The 17292-nt window shown below is 42.0% G+C and overlaps 1 protein-coding gene across 1 annotated transcript; it reads left to right on the top strand.

Annotated features, from left to right (window-relative positions):
* Positions 1-124: 124 nt before the first annotated feature.
* Positions 125-4455, top strand: chia.1 (chitinase, acidic.1). The gene is made up of 12 exons (XM_014167785.3): positions 125-191; positions 963-1031; positions 1184-1213; positions 1495-1699; positions 1801-1857; positions 2275-2440; positions 2630-2754; positions 2927-3050; positions 3194-3376; positions 3554-3670; positions 3783-3909; positions 4064-4455. Exons 2-12 carry the CDS (start codon positions 1007-1009, stop codon positions 4270-4272), a joined length of 1368 nt encoding a protein of 455 aa, XP_014023260.1. The 5' UTR covers positions 125-191; positions 963-1006; the 3' UTR covers positions 4273-4455.
* The last annotated feature ends 12837 nt before the right edge of the window (positions 4456-17292 follow it).

Here is a 17292-nt window from a genome sequence, read left to right as displayed (position 1 = left end):
AATACACGAGAGTAAAAAGTGTGAAAGCCAACTCCGGTCTCCCCTAATCAGTCAATCTCCCACTACCCAGAATAGCCGGGGAACTTATCACTTGCACTTTGATACCAATTATTATTAGGGAAAGTGAAAAGTATAAATCAGCAAGAACAAAGCACAGCTAGAAACTCGCCCTCTGTCACTGGTGGAGAAAGGTAATACGATCACATCCATATTCATGTTTTGTATGTAATATGTAATGTTATATTAATGTATGTAACATAGCTTGTAATTTCATATGTAATATCACCGCTATATTGCAACTTACTTATCATGCATGACATGGTGATAACAGGGTGTTTATTAATTAACGTGTGAATAGCATTTGAAAAGATTTATGTTTGTTAACAGTGGATATAAGTGTGTGTATGCTTATATCAGACTCGGTTCAAATACATTATTGAATACACTGCAGGGAGGGTGGAGTTTACCCTTTTGGTTATGGTGGCCAGGGCGTAAATAAAGGTTACATTTAAAACATTTAAAAATGTTTCAAAAACAAACATTTTTGGGGACTTTTTAATTGGTTCCATTATACCAGTCAAGGTACAGTATGTGAAGTGCACTTCAAGTATTTGAAAGTGTTTCTACATTTGACCTAGGTCTGGGTATACATGAAGGTGGTTTTGTTTGATATCCAGCTAATCAAGAACAATAGTTACATGGGTTACTAAATGTTAGAGATTGTGAAATACGAACACTATCCAATACTTTGGGATATCTAATATTTACAAACTTGGTTGATCTGAATTAACAACATAACAACAGAATTGGACTCTGCTTTTAAAAAGTATTCCATGTATGAAATGTTATAATTACATAATTATACGATTTTTGTTATATATTTATATTTAAGAATGTATTTATTAAGTCATTTGTTTGTTTATATGTATTCATTTATTTTAATAATCTATCCTTTCTTTTAGGTACATTGTTTCTAAGGAAAACATACTTACATTTTTACAAGACAATGGCCAGACTTACTGTGCTTGCAGGTACATGCCTATGCCTTCTTCAGTCATTACCATCACTATCATCATCCTCATCCTCCTTTTCATTATCATCATCCTCATCTTATTCTTCAACATGACCCTCTGGCAAACGAGTCCCTAGTGTCTACTCTGTTAACTCAGTAATCTTTCCTCAGGTCTGGGCCTTCTGCTGATGTTGCAGATTGGTAAGCGTTTCCCTCATCATCTTTTTTACATTTCTCAATTGACATGTTTAGACCATAGAGATAAAGATTGTGCTCAATTTAATGATGTGGTTTAGATCTCCTTATCTGAGCCCCAATTACACCTCTGAGGCTCGGTAATCCTACTCAAATTCATACATCCTACATAAGCATTTAAAATTAGGAATCCCATAACGCACAATAATCCAACCCACTATTTTAGAGCACCCCAAAGGGTCAATGTGAAATTCAGCCTTTGGATAGATTTCCTCTTCTACCTTCAGCCGCCTCCACCAAACTGGTGTGTCACATGACCAACTGGTCCCAGTACCGCCCCACCACTGGGAAGTTCACCCCTGAGAACATCGACCCGTTCCTCTGCACCCACGTGATCTACGCCCTGGCCACCATCAACAGCTTCAACCAGGTCGCCCCCATTGAGTGGAATGACGAAACGTTATACAGCAGCCTCAATAACCTGAAGAATGTGTAAGTGACTCTGGGTTGACTTCAGTGAGAGTTGGGCCTTAGTTAATTACTCCATGGTGAACACTAGGTTTGACTCCTCATCTTACCTCTCTGATCTGCAGGAACCCAATGATGAAGACTCTGCTGTCTGTCGGAGGCACAGTCAACGGACTCAGCCCGTAAGTCTCTTATTGGTTCTTCACAGTATTTTATTGCGATTTCACAGCTCTCCAAAAGCATGGTTTGTGATAAGATAAAACTTAACTTTCACATCTTTCCACTAATCCACATTAAACAGATTTGTGTTTTTGTACCCAGCATCTAAAAAAGTTAATTTCAATGGTGCAGGTTTTTATTGTTTCCCAGTCTACTCCTTTTTTATCAGGTTTAATCATTGTGTTTTATCATAGTGTTAAATCATAGTGGTTTAGCATAGTGTTTAATCATAGTGTTTTATCATAGTGTTAAATCATAGTGGTTTATCATAGTGTTTAATCATAGTGTTTTATCATAGTGTTTTCCATTTCCCTACTTCTGCACATCAATAGGCTCAGGACCAGAGTAACGGTTTACATTGTCTCCCTCCACCCCTCCAGATTCATCGGCATGGTGTCCAAGCCTGAGGGCCGCCAGGCCTTCATCAAGTCAGCCATCAGCTACCTGCGCTCCCATGGCTTTGACGGTCTCAACCTGGCCTGGGAGTTCCCCACTCAAAACGGCAGCCCCAGTGGAGACAGGGAGAGGTTCACCGAGCTCGTCAGAGTAAGCTTGCACATAAACTTTTTTACTGACAGTTATAACATGAGTGAGGATTTGCACCTTTATCTTTCAATGTGTTTCTGTCATTTTCTGTGACTTGTTATTGTTGTAGCGCTGTCTATCCAGCTCAGCTTGAAGGGCCGTATAGTTTTGACTATTTTCTGTACCTAATGTCTCTGTATGGCTTAACAGGAGCTGCAGAAGGCCTTTGAGAACGACGCTAAAGACACCAGGCTGACCCAGCTGCTCCTGTCTGCCAACGTGGCTGCTCTTCAGCCCACTATCATCTCCAGTTACGAGGTGGCCCAGATCGCCAGGTACTGTAGACAGCATGGGTCTGGGAGAAACCCACTCAGCTGATGTAAGTCTCTGATATAAATTGAAGTCTCTGTTTTCTCTCTTTCTCTTTTTTATCTCTCTCCCTCTCTCTCTTTTTCAAACAAACACACTTTATATACTTCATTCCCCTGTCTATTCATGTCTCTGCAGCTCTCTGGACTTCATCAACGTGATGACCTATGACTTCCACGGACACTGGGAGAGAGCCACAGGACACAATAGCCCACTGTTCCGCAGCAGCCATGACTCGGGGACACACTACCACTTCAATGTCGTAAGACACACATTCTTTTTTAACATCTACACCACGTTTTTCACCAGGAAACTTGTGAAGAAATTATGTAAATATAGAAAATATTGGTATAGATGTCCTCCATTGTAGCTCCCTTGTCTTAACCACCTGTCCCTGTGTGTTAGGACTCTGCCATCACCTACTGGCTGGACAACGGTGCTCCCGCTGAGAAGCTGCTGATGGGTTTCCCCACCTACGGCCGTACCTACCGTCTCACCACCTCCAACACTGGCCTGGGAGCCCCCACCAATGGCCCGGCTGACGCTGGCCCCTACACCCGTGACGCAGGATACTGGTCCTACTACGAGGTGCGCTAAAACTTTAATAACTATGTTCATGATCATACATCTGATCTATATATATATATTTTTTTTTACTCAAAGCACACAGGCCACGAATCTCAAAACACTATACGTAATTTTGTGTAGTTTGTTTGTTTATCTGTTTGTTTGTCATTATCTAACAGAATGTTTCGCTTCTCCCAGGTCTGCTCCTTCACCTCCGGTGCCACTATCGAATGGGTTGATGAGCAGAAGGTCCCCTACGCCGTCAAAGGCAGTTCCTGGGTGGGCTACGACAGCAAGGAGAGCTACGCTGCCAAGGTACATGTCAGGAACATCTGAGTCAATATCAATCAATCATGCAATCAACTGATTTATCTCTAAAGCCATGTCCATGTTAGCACATCTGTCTGTGTCTTCTTTGCTTCATCAGGTCCAGTGGCTGAAGACCAAGAACCTGGGAGGAGCCTCTGTGTGGACCCTAGACATGGATGACTTCAGTGGTGCTTTCTGTGCTGATGGCCCCTTCCCTCTCGTCAACCACCTCCGCAACTCTCTGGGTAAATGAACTTCCATTCAGTTCAATTGAATTCAATTCAATTGACTTTACAAACCTCTAAGTCAAGTACAGTAAAGGTATACAGTATGTAGGTATATATATATAATCTCAAACTCTCCTGCCTTTCTCCATACCTCCTTCTCTCCCTCTCCCAGGCTTCGCCCCCAAGCCCACCACCACTCGGGCACCCACCACCACCCCTGACCCCATCCTCAGCTTCTGCTCCGGACGCCCAGACGGCCTGTATGTCAACATCTTCGACAACACCACCTACTTCCAGTGTTTCCGTGGCAACACCTACCTGCACAAATGCCAGCCCGGCCTGGTCTATGTTGATGCCTGCAAGTGCTGTAACTGGCCCTGAATTACCGCTAGCTATGTACTGTAGGACCAATTAGTTAGAATGCCATAACAACCTTCAATGACAACATGCTGTTACGGCAATAACCTACCTTAGCAACTTAGTCATGAAAATAAATGTTTTAATTTTGTCCTTTCCTGTTTGCCTGGCTACAATCTTCCTGAATAAAAAAATAATAACATATAATGTGAATGTTTCATTTTGCTTGGTGTTTGACATAGAAACACAGGATTTTCTGAGTTTTTTTCCAATCCTGTATATTAATTATGAAATTAAAAAAAAATAATTAACAACGTTCCACCCATGAGGCCACTAGAAGGCAATCTGGTCGTTTTAAATGTGTTAACATTTGTTTAAATGTAACCTTTATTTAACTAGGCAAGTCGGTTAAGAACAAATTCTTATTTACAATGACGGCCTACACCGGCCAAACCCGGACGACGCTGGGCCAATTTTGCACCGCACTATGGGACTCCCAATCACGGCCGGTTGTGATACAGCCTGGATTCGTTTGACTGCAGGAAAGAGCTACACTGCATATATCAAGAATTTAGTCAACGGTCTCTCTCCTCCCTGCAAATATAACCACATATAAGAATGCGTCTTAATCAATTACATTACTATAGTTTAGCAATAGTTTCCCAAAGTTAGGTTACGTCATCTCACATAAGATTATGCATAACCAAGATTATGCATTTACCAAGTCATTTCTAAGTTAATATCGGGGACTGAAAAATAAAGCAACATTTTATATTTTCATTCCTACAAACCACTCCCATGGTGGTTTATCATGTTTTTTGGTAAACATCCAGGTAGAGCAGTCTATAACCATGGGAGTGGTTTATCATGTTTTCTGGTAAACATCCAGGTAGAGCAGTCTATAACCATGGGAGTGGTTTATCATGTTTTCTGGTAAACATCCAGGTAGAGCAGTCTATAACCATGGGAGTGGTTTATCATGTTTTCTGGTAAACATCCAGGTAGAGCAGTCTATAACCATGGGAGTGGTTTATCATGTTTTCTGGTAAACATCCAGGTAGAGCAGTCCCACCATAGTGTATGGGTTAGATTGGCAACACTTAACCTCAGATAATGGCCATCAGGACAGTAATAAACTCCAGGCTGTTGTCCAAAGTGTTGCATTATAATTAGGCTTAGCTCTGGGCTGAGAATTCTCTGTTGTCTCCACACATATAGCACCATTCCTGTTTACAGGATTCAAGTGGTCTTAGAAACAATTTATGGTAGCTAACTAATGCTTTATGTTACAGACCAGTTTCAACTGGAATATAGAAGGCTGAAGGATTTTTAATTTTTATTGGCAAGTCAGTTAAGAACAAATTCTTATTTACAATAACAGCCTACCCGATGAACAGTGGGTTAACTGCCTTGTTCAGGGACAGAACAACAGATTTTTACCTTGTCAGCTCGGGGATTCAATCCAGCAACCTTTCGGTTACTGGCCCAACGCTCTAACCACTAGGCTACCTGTCGCCCCATTTACAGTGAAAAAAAAACAACATTTTGTCACTTGTTGAAATAATGAAATAGAATAATTATTATTATTACATTTAACCAGGGACCTATATTATTATTACATGTAACCAGGGACCTAATTTTTTCAGTTACTTGTTGGTATAGTCTTGCTTGGTCAATTGAAGTAAATAAACAGCTGTCTCTAGTAATAGCGCCTTCAGAAATAAAATCAAATCACATTTTATTGGTCACATACACATGGTTAGCAGATGTTAATGCAAGTGTAGCGAAATGCTTGTGCTTCTAGTTCTGACAATGCCGTAATATCTAACAAGTAATCTATCAAATTCACAACAACTATCTTATTCACAAATATAAAGGGATGAATAAGAATATGTACATATAAATATATGGATGAGCGATGGCCGTGCGGCATAGGAGAGATACAGTAGATGGTATAGAATACAGTATATACATATGAGATGAGTAATATAATATGTAAACATTATTAAAGTGCTGTTATTTAAAGTGACTAGTGATACCTTTATTAAGTCCATTTATTAAAGTGGCCAGAGATTTGAGTCAGTATGTTGGCAGCAGCCACTCAGTGTTAGTGATGGCTGTTTAACAGTCTGAGGCCTTGAGATAGAAGCTGTTTTTCAGTCTCTCGGTCCCAGCTTTGTTGCACCTGTACCCAGCTTTGTTGCACCCTCGCCTTCTGGATGATAACGGGGTGAACAGGCATTGGCTCGGGTGGTTGTTGTCCTTGATGATCTTTTTGGCCTTCCTGTGACATTGGGTGCTGTAGGTGTCCTGGAGGGCAGGTAGTTTGACCCCGGTGATGCATTGTGCAGACTGCACTACCCTCTGGAGAGCCTTGCGGTTGAGGGCAGTGCAGTTCCGTACCAGGCGGTGATACAGCCCGACAGGATGCTCTCGATTGTGTATCTGTAAAAGTTTGTGAGTGTTTTAGGTGACAAGCCAAATTTATTCAGCCTCCTGAGGTTGAAGAGGCACTGTTGCACCTTCTTCACCATGCTGTCTGTGGGTGGTCCATTTCAGTTTGTCAGTGATGTGTATACGCCGAGGAACTTAAAACTTTCCACCTTCTCCACTACTGTCCCGTCGATGTGGACGAGGGGGACGGGGGACGGGGGGACGGGGGGGACGGGGGGACGGGGGGGACGGGGGCTCGCTCTGCTGTTTCCTGAAGTCCACGATCATCTCCTTTGTTTTGTTGACGTTGAGTGAGAAGTTATTTTCCTGACACCACACTCCGAGGGCCCTCCCTCCTTCCTGTAGGCCGTCTCGTCATTGTTGGTAATCAGTGTCCTCTGCAAACTTGATGATTGAGTGGGAAGCGTGCATGGCCACACAGTCATGGGTGAACAGGGAGTACAGGAGAGGGCTGAGAACGCACCCTTGGGTGGCCCCAGTGTTGAGGATCAGTTGGGTGGAGATGTTGTTTCCTACCTTCACCACCTGGGGGCGGCCTGTCAGAAAGTCCAGGACCCAATTGCACAGGGCGGGGTTGAGACCCACTCAATCTTAATGACGAGTTTGAAGGGACTATGGTATTATATGCTGAGCTGTAGTCAATGAACAGCATTCTTACATAGGTATTCCTCTTGTCCAGATGGGATAGGGCAGTGTGCAGTGTGATGGCGATTGTATCGACAGTGGACCTATTGGGGCGGTCTAGGGCATCATCGGAGTGGGTCTAGGGTATCAGGTAGGATGGAGGTGATATGATCCTTGATTAGTCTCTCAAAGCACTTCATGATGACAGAAGTGAGTGCAACGGCGATAGTCATTTAGTTCAGTTACCTTAGCTTTCTTGGGAACAGGATCAATGGTGGCCATCTTGAAGCATGTGGGGACAGCAGACTGGGATGGGGATTGATTGAATATGTCCGTAAACACACCAGCCAGCTGGTCTGGGCATGCTCTGAGGACACGGCTAAGGATGCCGTCTGGGCCGGCAGCCTTGCGAGGGTTAACAAGTTTAAATGTTTTACTCACGTTGGCCATGGAGAAGGAGAGCCCACAGACTTTGGTAGCGGGCTGTGTCAGTGGCACTGTATTGTCCTCAAAGCGAGCAAAGAAGTTTAATTTACAAAGTGGGAAGAAATTGATTTAATTGTCATTTTTTGTCAACGATCTACACAAAATACACTGTAATGCCAAAGTGGAAGAAAAATGTGAACATTTGTAAAATAATAAATGTAAAAAATAAAACGCTAACATATCTTAATAAGTATTTTGAATCACCTTTGGCAGCGATTACAGCTGTGAGTCTTTCTGGGTAAGTCTCTAAGAGCTTTGCACACCTGGATTGTACAATATTTGCATATTATTCTTTAAAAAATTATTCAATTTTGTCAAGTTTGTCGTTGATCATAGATAGACAGTCATTTTCAAGTCTTTCCATAGATTTTCAAGCTGACTTAAGTCAAAACTGTAACTAGGCCACTCAGGGATATTCAATTATGTCTTGGTAAGCAACTCCAGTGTATATTTGTCCTTGTGTTTTATCCTGCTAAAAGGTGAATTTGTCTCCCAGTGTGTTGAAAAGCAGACTGACCTAGGTTTCCCTCTAGGATTTTGCCTGTGCTTAGTGCTATTCCATTTATTTTATCATTAAAAAACTCCCTAGTCCTTGCCAATGACAAGCACACCCAAACATGAGTGGTACTCAGTGATATGATGTATTTGCCTAAAACATTACAAGTTGTATTTAGGACATAAAGTTCATTTATTTTCCACATTTTTTGCAGTTTTACTTTAGTGTCTTATTGCAAACAGGATGCATGTTTTGGAATATGTTTTACTCTGTACAGGCTTTCTTCTTGTCACGTCCTGACCATAGTAAGATGTTATTTTCTATGGTAGAGTAGGTCAGGGCGTGACAGGGGGTGTTTTTCTATGTTTTCTATTTCTATGTTCATGTTCTAGTTTTGTATTTCTATGTTGGTTTTGTTTGGGATGATCTCCAATTAGAGGCAGCTGGTCTTCGTTGTCTCTAATTGGAGATCATACTTAAGTAGGGTTTTTTTCCAACTGGGTTTGTGGGAGAATGTTTCTGAGTTAGTGTATGTTTCTACTCTGCGTCACGGTTTGTTTTTGTTCGTTAAGTTTATTCTGTATGTATTGCAAAGTTTCACAGTGAAAATAAAAATGTGGAACGACACACACGCTGCACTTTGGTCCGCTTCTCCTTCCTACGACAACCGTGACACTTCTTTTCACTCTGTCAGTTGGGTTAGTATTGTGTAGTCATTACAATGTCATTGATCCATCCTCAGTTTTCTCCTAACACAGCCAATAAACTCTGTAACTGTTTTAAAGTCACTATTGGTCTCATGGTGAAATCCATGGGCGGTTTCCTTCCTCTCCGGCAACTGAGTAAGTAAGGACACATGTGTCTTTGTGGTGACTGGGTATATTGATACACCATCCAAAGTGTAATTAATAACTTTACCATGCTCAAATGGATATTCAATGTCTGCTTTTTTCATTTTTACCAATCTACCGAAAGGTGCCCTTTGTGAGGTATTGGAAAGCCTATTTGGTCTTTGTGGTTGAATCTGTGTTTGGAATTAACGGCTCGACTGCGGGACCTTACAGATAATTGTATGGTGGGGTACCGAGATGGGGTAGCCATTCAACAATCATGTTGAACAGTTTTGAATTTAATTAATTTGTAAAAAATGTGTAAAACATAATTACACTTTGACATTATTGGGCATTTGTGTAGGCCAGTGACTAACATTTTTTTTTATTCAGGCAGTAACAAAGCAAAATGTGGAAAAAGTAAAAGGGTATGATTACTTTCTGAAGGCACTGTAACTACTTACCCACTTGTGCTGTGGTTGGTGTTGACAGTCTGACTTGAATACATTTCAGGGCAATTGGTGTAGCAATCTTTGGTTAATAGTGGTGTGTCATTGAGCTCCCATGCCCTAGTCCTGTTGTGCGCCATCTATAGCTGGGAAGGAGCATCTACTGTTTCTACAAGAAAAGCTGAGTATAATTTTGTTTCAATAACTTGTTGTTGGTATAGTCTTGCTTGGTCAATTGAAGTAAAGTGCCATCTCTCTAATAACCTAGTTAATTACTGCTGTCTGAACTGGTAATTGCTCACCACTTGTGCTGTGGTTGGTGTTGACAGTCTGACTTAAATACATTTCAGAGCAATTGGTGTAGTAATCTCTGGTTATCAGTGCCTGTATTGGAGGGTGAGTGGTTTCACCTCTCCTAGGCAATCAGCAATTAGTGCCAGGAGGTGTGTTCTTCACCACCGCTAGGCAATCAGCAATTAGTGTTAGTACCTCAGTCTCCCATGTTTCTCAGCAGCAGCTGTAAGCGACGGTCGTGTCGCCGAAATGAAGATGTTTTTGTCAAGTTGTTAGAGGAAGGAAAGAGAGGAAGGCTCACACCCCTCTCTCACTTGAGTACCGTACCTATTTATTTTCATTTGATCTCATTTTGCTCTTTCGTAGCTTTGCCAACTATGTGTGTGTTTTCTAGCCTTGTTCTCTCCTCTCCCTGTAGACTTTACAGACGTTCCCCACCCCTTGGCTGCAACCCTTCTAATTTAGTATACTCTGCATGTACAACCCATTCCAGCAGTGTTTGGGACTGCTAATCTGCAGTCAAGAAGGCTGAGTTAATCTCAGCCTATGTTGCCCTTAAATCCCTACACTTTTTGGCCCTGACCAAGACTTAGATTACTTTAGAGAGCACTACTACTCTAGCTGCTTTCTAGTCATCTGACTATGTGTTCTCTCATAGTCCAGGAGCACCTGGTGGTCGCAGTGGTGGCACAGGGCTACTACTTTCTCCTAAATGGATATTTTCTCTTCCCCCCCCCCCTCGCACACATTTGAATTCCTTGCTGTCACTGTCACTCAATGAGCTTGACACCTTGATAAACTCAATTCCTGATGATGACTCACCACTCATCATACTGGGTGACATCAACTTCCCAACGCCTGACTTCGATTAATTTCTTTCCACTCATTTCCTCTTTTGACCACACTCTTTCCCAGTGCCCTCTCACTCACAAGGCAGGCGATGCACTTGACCTAATCTTTACGAGACTGTTCGGTTACTAATCTCACTACAACCCACGTCCTTGTCTCTGACTACTATTTTGTTTCCTTTTCTCTCTCCTCAACCCTAACCACTCAACTCCTACCCATTTGATCATTAATGTCACAATCTTCACTCGCTCTCTCTCTCTCTCCCTCCCTCCCATTACTCTCTTCTATCTATAATTTTTACCTTCTGCTAAATACTGCTTTCTCCAGTCTTCTGATTCTGCCTCTTTGACCATACTCTCCTTCCTTTCCTTTCCTTTCCTTCCGGCTGGCTTGCCCTCCACTCCTGCCCCGTGGCTGGGTGACTCATTGCGAGCCCACAGAATAGGGCTGGAGGAAATGGAGGAAAATGAAACTTTGGGAGGACCTACCATCCTTCTACTCCCTTCTCTATACCTTCCTCTTTATCTGATGCTAAAGCCGCTCTTTAGCACTGTAAATTTCAAGCTTCTGCCTCCAACCCTAGGAAACGTTTTTCCATCTCCTTTGCTGAAGACTTTTTAACCACTTTGAAAAGGTTGACGATATCCGCTCCTCATTCACTCAGCCTATTGAGTCCACTGGTCCCACTCTCACATAACTACTCTACACCTTTAGCTCTTTTGTCCTCTCTCTTTACAGATGAAATCCAGTGACTAGGGATGTCATCCCTGACAACTGGCTGCATTCCCTCTGACCTCAAGATGCCCAAAGTAGTTCCCCTCATCAACAAATCTACACTGGACTACTCTGACGTCGAAAATGACTGACTGCTATCCCTTTTTTTCTTCTTTTTTTTACACTTGAATGTGCTGTCTATGACCAACTCTCTCGTAACCTCTTAGAAAAAAAGAATTGACCCTAACCAGTCAAGCTTTAAGATGATTCACTCATCTGAGACCACATTCCTCTGTGTGAAGAAGACTCTCCTCTCTGCCAAAGCTCACTCTCTCTCCTCTTGTCTCTTTCTCCTAGATCTATCCGGTACCTTCAACACTGTGAACACTATGAACTGCTCCCATTAAGACTGCTGTACATCCAAATTGTAAATATTAAGGCTATACGGTGCATTTTGAAAGTATTCAGACCCCTTGACTTTTTCCACATTTTGTTACATTACAGGTTTAGACATTTTTGCAAATGTATTAAAGATAAAAAATATTTACATAAGTATTCAGACCCTTTACTCAGTACTTTGTTGAAGCACCGTTGGCAGCGATTACAGCCTTGAGTCTTCTTTGATATGACGCTACATGCTTGTCAAACCTGTATTTGGGGAGTTTCTCCATCCTTCTCTTGCAGATCCCCTCAAGCTCTGTCAGGTTGGATGGGGAGCGTCGTGCGCAGAAGACTTGTGGCTGTAATCGCTGCCAAAGGTACTTTTCAGGTCTCTCCAGAGATGTTCGATGAGGTTGAAGTCCGATCTATGGCTGGGCCACTCAAGGACATTCAGAGACTTGTCCCGAAGCCACTTCTGCATTGTCTTGGCTGTGTGCTTAGGGTTGTTGTCCTGTTGGAAGATGAACCTTCGCCCCAGTCTGAGGTCCTGAATGCTCAGGAGCATGATTTCATCAAGGATCTCTCTGTACTTTGCTCTGTTCATCTTTCCCTCGATCCTGACTAGTTTCCCAGTCCCTGCCACTGAAAGACATCCCCACAGCATGATGCTGCCACCACCACACTTCGCCGTAGGGATGGTGCCAGGTTTCCTCCAGATGTGACACTTGGCATTTAGGCCAAAGAGTTCAATCTTGGTTTCATCGGACCAGTCCTTTAGGTGCCTTTTGGCAAACTCCAAGTGGGCTGTCATGTGCCTTTTGTCGAGGAGTGGCTTCCGTCTGGCCACAATACCATAAAGGCCTGATTCGTGGAGTCGTGCAGAGATGGTTGTCCTTCTGGAAGGTTCTTCCATCTCCACAGAGGAATTCAGGGGCTCTGTCCAAGTGACCATCTCCCTGACCAAGGCCCTTCTCCCCTGATTGCTCAGTTTGGCCCGGCGGCCAGCTCTAGGAAGAGTCTTGGTGGTTCCAAAATTCTTCCATTTAAGAATGATGGAGGCCACTGTGTTTTTGGGGACCTTCAATGCTGCAGAAATGATTTGGTACCCTTCACCAGAGCTGTGCCTCGACACAATCCTGTCTCGGAGCTCTATGGACAATTCCTTCAACCTCATGGTTTGGTTTTTGCTCTGACATGCACTGTCAACTGTGGGACCTTTATATAGACAGGTGTGTGCCTTGCCAAATCATGTCCAATCAATTGAATTTATCACAGATGAACTCCAATCAAGTTGTAGAAACATCTCAAGGATGATTAATGGAAACAGGATGCACCTGAGCTACATTTTGAGTCTCAAAGCAAAGGGTCTGAATTCTTATGAATGTAAGGTATTTCCGTTAAAAAAAATTATAAATTTGCTAAAAATTCTAAAACCTATTTTTGCTGTGTTATTATGGGGTATTGTGTGTAGATTAATGAGTAAAACATTTTATTTAATCAATTTTAAAATAATGCTGTAACATAACAAAATGTGGGAAAAGTCAAGTGGTTCGAATGCACTGTATTGGGCTTCTTGCCGTCAATTTGCAGTCTACAAATTATACTGAACTAAAATAGAAATACAACATGTAAAGTGTTGGTCCCATATTTAATGAGCTGAAGTAAAATATCCCAAACCTTTTCCATACACACAAAAAGGTTATTTATCAAAAAAGTTGGCCACAAATTTGTTTACATCCCTGTTAGTATGCATTACTTCTTTGCCAAGATAATCCGCCTACCTGACAGGTGTGGCATATTAAACAGTATGATCATTACACAGGTGCACCTTTGTTCTGGGCACAATAGAAGGCCACTAAAATGTGCAGTTTTGTCACACAACACAATGCCACAAATGTCTCAAGTTTTGAGGGAGCGTGCAATTGGCATGCTGACTGCAGGAATGTCCACCAGAGCTGTTGCCATGGAATTTAATGTTAATTTCTCTACCATAAGCCACATCAAATGTCATTTTAGAGAATTTGGCTGTACGTCCAACCATCCTTACCACCACAGACCACGTGTACACACTCCAGCCCAGGACCTCCCCATCTAGCTTCTTCACCTGTGGGATCGTCTGAGACCAGCCACCCGGACAGCTGATGAAACTGTGGGTTTGCAGAAGTGAAGAATTTCTGCACAAACTGTCAGAAACCGTCTCAGGGAAGCTCATCTATGTGCTTGTCATCCTCACCAGGGTCTTGACCTCATTGCAGTTTGGCGCCGTAACAGACTTCAGTGGGCAAATGCACACCTTCGATAGCCACTGGCATGCTGGAGAAGTGGCTCTTCACAGATAAATCCCGGTTTAAACTGTACCAGGCAGATGGCAGACAGCATGCATGGTGTTGAGCGGTTTGCTGATGTCAACGTTGTGAACAGAGTGCCCCATGGTGGCAGTGGGGTTATGTTATGGGCAGACATAATCTACGGACAACGAACACAATTGCATTTTATCGATGGCAATTTGAATGCAAAGAGATACCATGATACCAGGTTTTCTGATCCACACCCCTACCATTTTGTAACCTCACTAGTGTACGTGGGACGATAGCATCCCACCTGGCCAACATCCAGGGAAATTGCAGAGTGCCAAATTCAAAAACAGAAATACTCATTGTAAAAATTCTGAAAACATACAAGTGTTATACATAGGTTTAAAGATGAACTTCTTGTGAATCCAACCACGGTGTCAGATTTCAAAAAGGCTTTACGGCGAAAGCATACCATGCGATTATTTGAGAACATCACCCAGTAGACAAATCATTCCAAACAGTAACCAGCCAAGTAGAAGAGTTACACAAGTCAGAAATAGAGATACAATTAATCACTTACCTTTGACGATCTTCATATGGTTGCACTCAGACATTCATTTACTCAATAAATGTTTGTTTTGTTCAATAAAGTCTCTCTTTATATCCAAAAACCTCTGTTTTGTTAGCGCGTTTTCTTCAGTAATCCACAGGCTCAAACGTAGTCACAACAGGCAGACAGAAAATCCAAATTGTATCCGTAAAGTTCATAGAAACATGTCTGTTGACATCTGTTGACATCTATTGGAAGGCATAGGAACTGCAATTTGAGTCCTAAATCAATGGATATTGTAATGGCATTGAATAGAGAACTACAAAAATAAAAAATATCGTACTTCCTAGATGGATGTTTCTCAGGTTTTCACCTGCCAAATCAGTTCTGTTATACTCACATACATTATTTTAACAGTTTTGGAAACTTTAGAGTGTTTTCTATCTAAATCTATCAATTATATGCATATCCTCGCTTCTGGGCCTGAGTAGCAGGCAGTTTAATTTGGGCACGCTTTTCATCCAAAATTCCGAATGCTGCCCCCTACCCTAGTGAAGTTTTAAGGTATCTGTTACCAACAGATGCATATCTGTATTCCTAGTCATGTGAAATCTATAGATTAGGGCCTAATGACTTTATTTCAATTGACTGATTTCCTTATATAAACTGTAACTCAGTAAAATCTTTGAAATTGTTGCATGTTGCGTTTATACAGTATTTTTGTTCAGTAAAGATTTTAAGAAAAAATGTGACATGATTGATATGAACTGCCATTGCTGTCACTGAACCCTAAAAGTGAAGGTTTGAAAAAAAGAAACAAATGCATAGCTGCAAGCTGTACTGTATTTCATGAGGACAGTTTAGATAATGCTTTATTACTTACAGATAGACAGTTTATTAAAGGTTGTTGAAGACATTGCACCACTAGTATCTATTACTGTAATCAGTAGACTCAGAAGTACCCAGATAGCAACACGCAGGCAGCAGGAAGGCGGCCCTCCAAAGTGATTGCGCCTGGCGAGATAGCCGAGATGCTCGGTGGCCTCACCGGTGAAGTGCTTGCGATTGGCCGCTTTAGTCACATGGCAGCTGTGCTCCTGCTGCTGACATGCCGTTTTCCTCACACCCCCCAACAGCCCTTTTCCTGACCTGTGACACTACAGCTGCCAGTCAAAGGGCAAGCTGATTGTTTTTCAGTGTCAAATCAGCAGCATGCCTGCTCCCTGGTCCCATTTATTTTCAAATACACTTAACTGACAAAATAATGGAAACATGAGTAAAGGAGGGATACAAAGTATATTGAAAGCAGGTTCTTCCACACAGGTCTGGTTCCTGAGTTATTTAATCAATTACCATCCCATCATGTTCAGGGTCATGTATAAAAATGCTGGGCAGGCAATTATTTTGGCTACCATGGCTATTCCCCCATAGGATGACAATATCCCCATCCACATGGCACGAGTTGTCAGATCTCATCCCAATTGAACATTAATGGGAGATTATGGAGCGGCGCCTGAGACAGCGTTTTTCACCACCATCAACAAAACAACAAATGCTGGAATTTCTTGTAGAAGAATGATGTTGCATCCCTCCAATAGAGTTCCAGACACTTGTAGAATTGAGCCAGCTGTTCTGGCTCGTGGTGGCCAAATGCCCTATTAAGTAGTAATGTGCAGTTTGCGAACAATTCATAATTTTTCAAGCACTCATTTTTCTGACTGCAGAGTCATGATCGAGTGACTTGTTCACTTTAGTCGTTAGTTTGACCTGCTGGGCGCAATGATTTCTACAGCAGGGTTAATACACGCTCCTCTGGCTCAGCTGCTCCGGAGACATCTATCATGTGTGTGCAGAAACAATAGATCATGCATAGAGAAGAAAAATACATGTACATTGTTTGAAGCACATTTTAATAAGTCTCAGTCACAGATAACATCTCCAATAAGCCCCCTATGGTGAATGAGAAGCTTGCAGAATTATGATTTATTCTAGTTTTTAGTTCATCGTTTGCCGGTGGGTCCTGTGTGCTCTGGGCATTACTGAATCAAATTAGTCGAAAGATGCATTCCTCTTACTGAATGAGTTGAAAAGTCAATAAAAGAGTCCAACTTCCCATCACTACTATTAAGACACTTTATTTTGGCAGTTACCTGTATGTATTATATATTTATTGATTTTTAGTTTAGCGGTCCTCTGAGTAGGGGCTACCTACCAGAGATGCAAATCACATCATAAGCGGTTCGTCAAAGGCTTGTAGCGGTCCTCTGAGTAGGGGCTACCTGCCAGAGATGCAAATCAATGTCTTAAGGCCTTTTCGCACTGTACATCAGACTCAGTCATTTGCTATTATCACGTCACACCTTGCGATGTTTATATAATTATAGTTGATAAAAGTATTGCAGAACTGGAAGTTAGGACAGCATGAATATGTGAAAGTTGGTTTGGTGTCTTTAGCTTGAGCGGTTCAAGAGTTACTGTTGGTGAGTTAATTTATGCAAATGTATAAAGTTATAAATGATAAAGATCTTTAAGAATTTGAACTTAGCATAGCGTGATTGTTTTTCAAGTTGGTTTTATAGCTTATTTGGCCAAGGATTAGGACAATTTTAAATAGCTACCATTG

The sequence above is a fragment of the Salmo salar genome, chromosome 22 (genome assembly GCF_965601325.2).
Source record: "Salmo salar chromosome 22, fSalSal1, whole genome shotgun sequence".
NCBI classification, from domain to species: Eukaryota; Metazoa; Chordata; class Actinopteri; order Salmoniformes; family Salmonidae; genus Salmo; species Salmo salar.
Note: the sequence above shows the minus strand (reverse complement) of the source record. Positions and strands in the feature narration are given on the sequence as shown.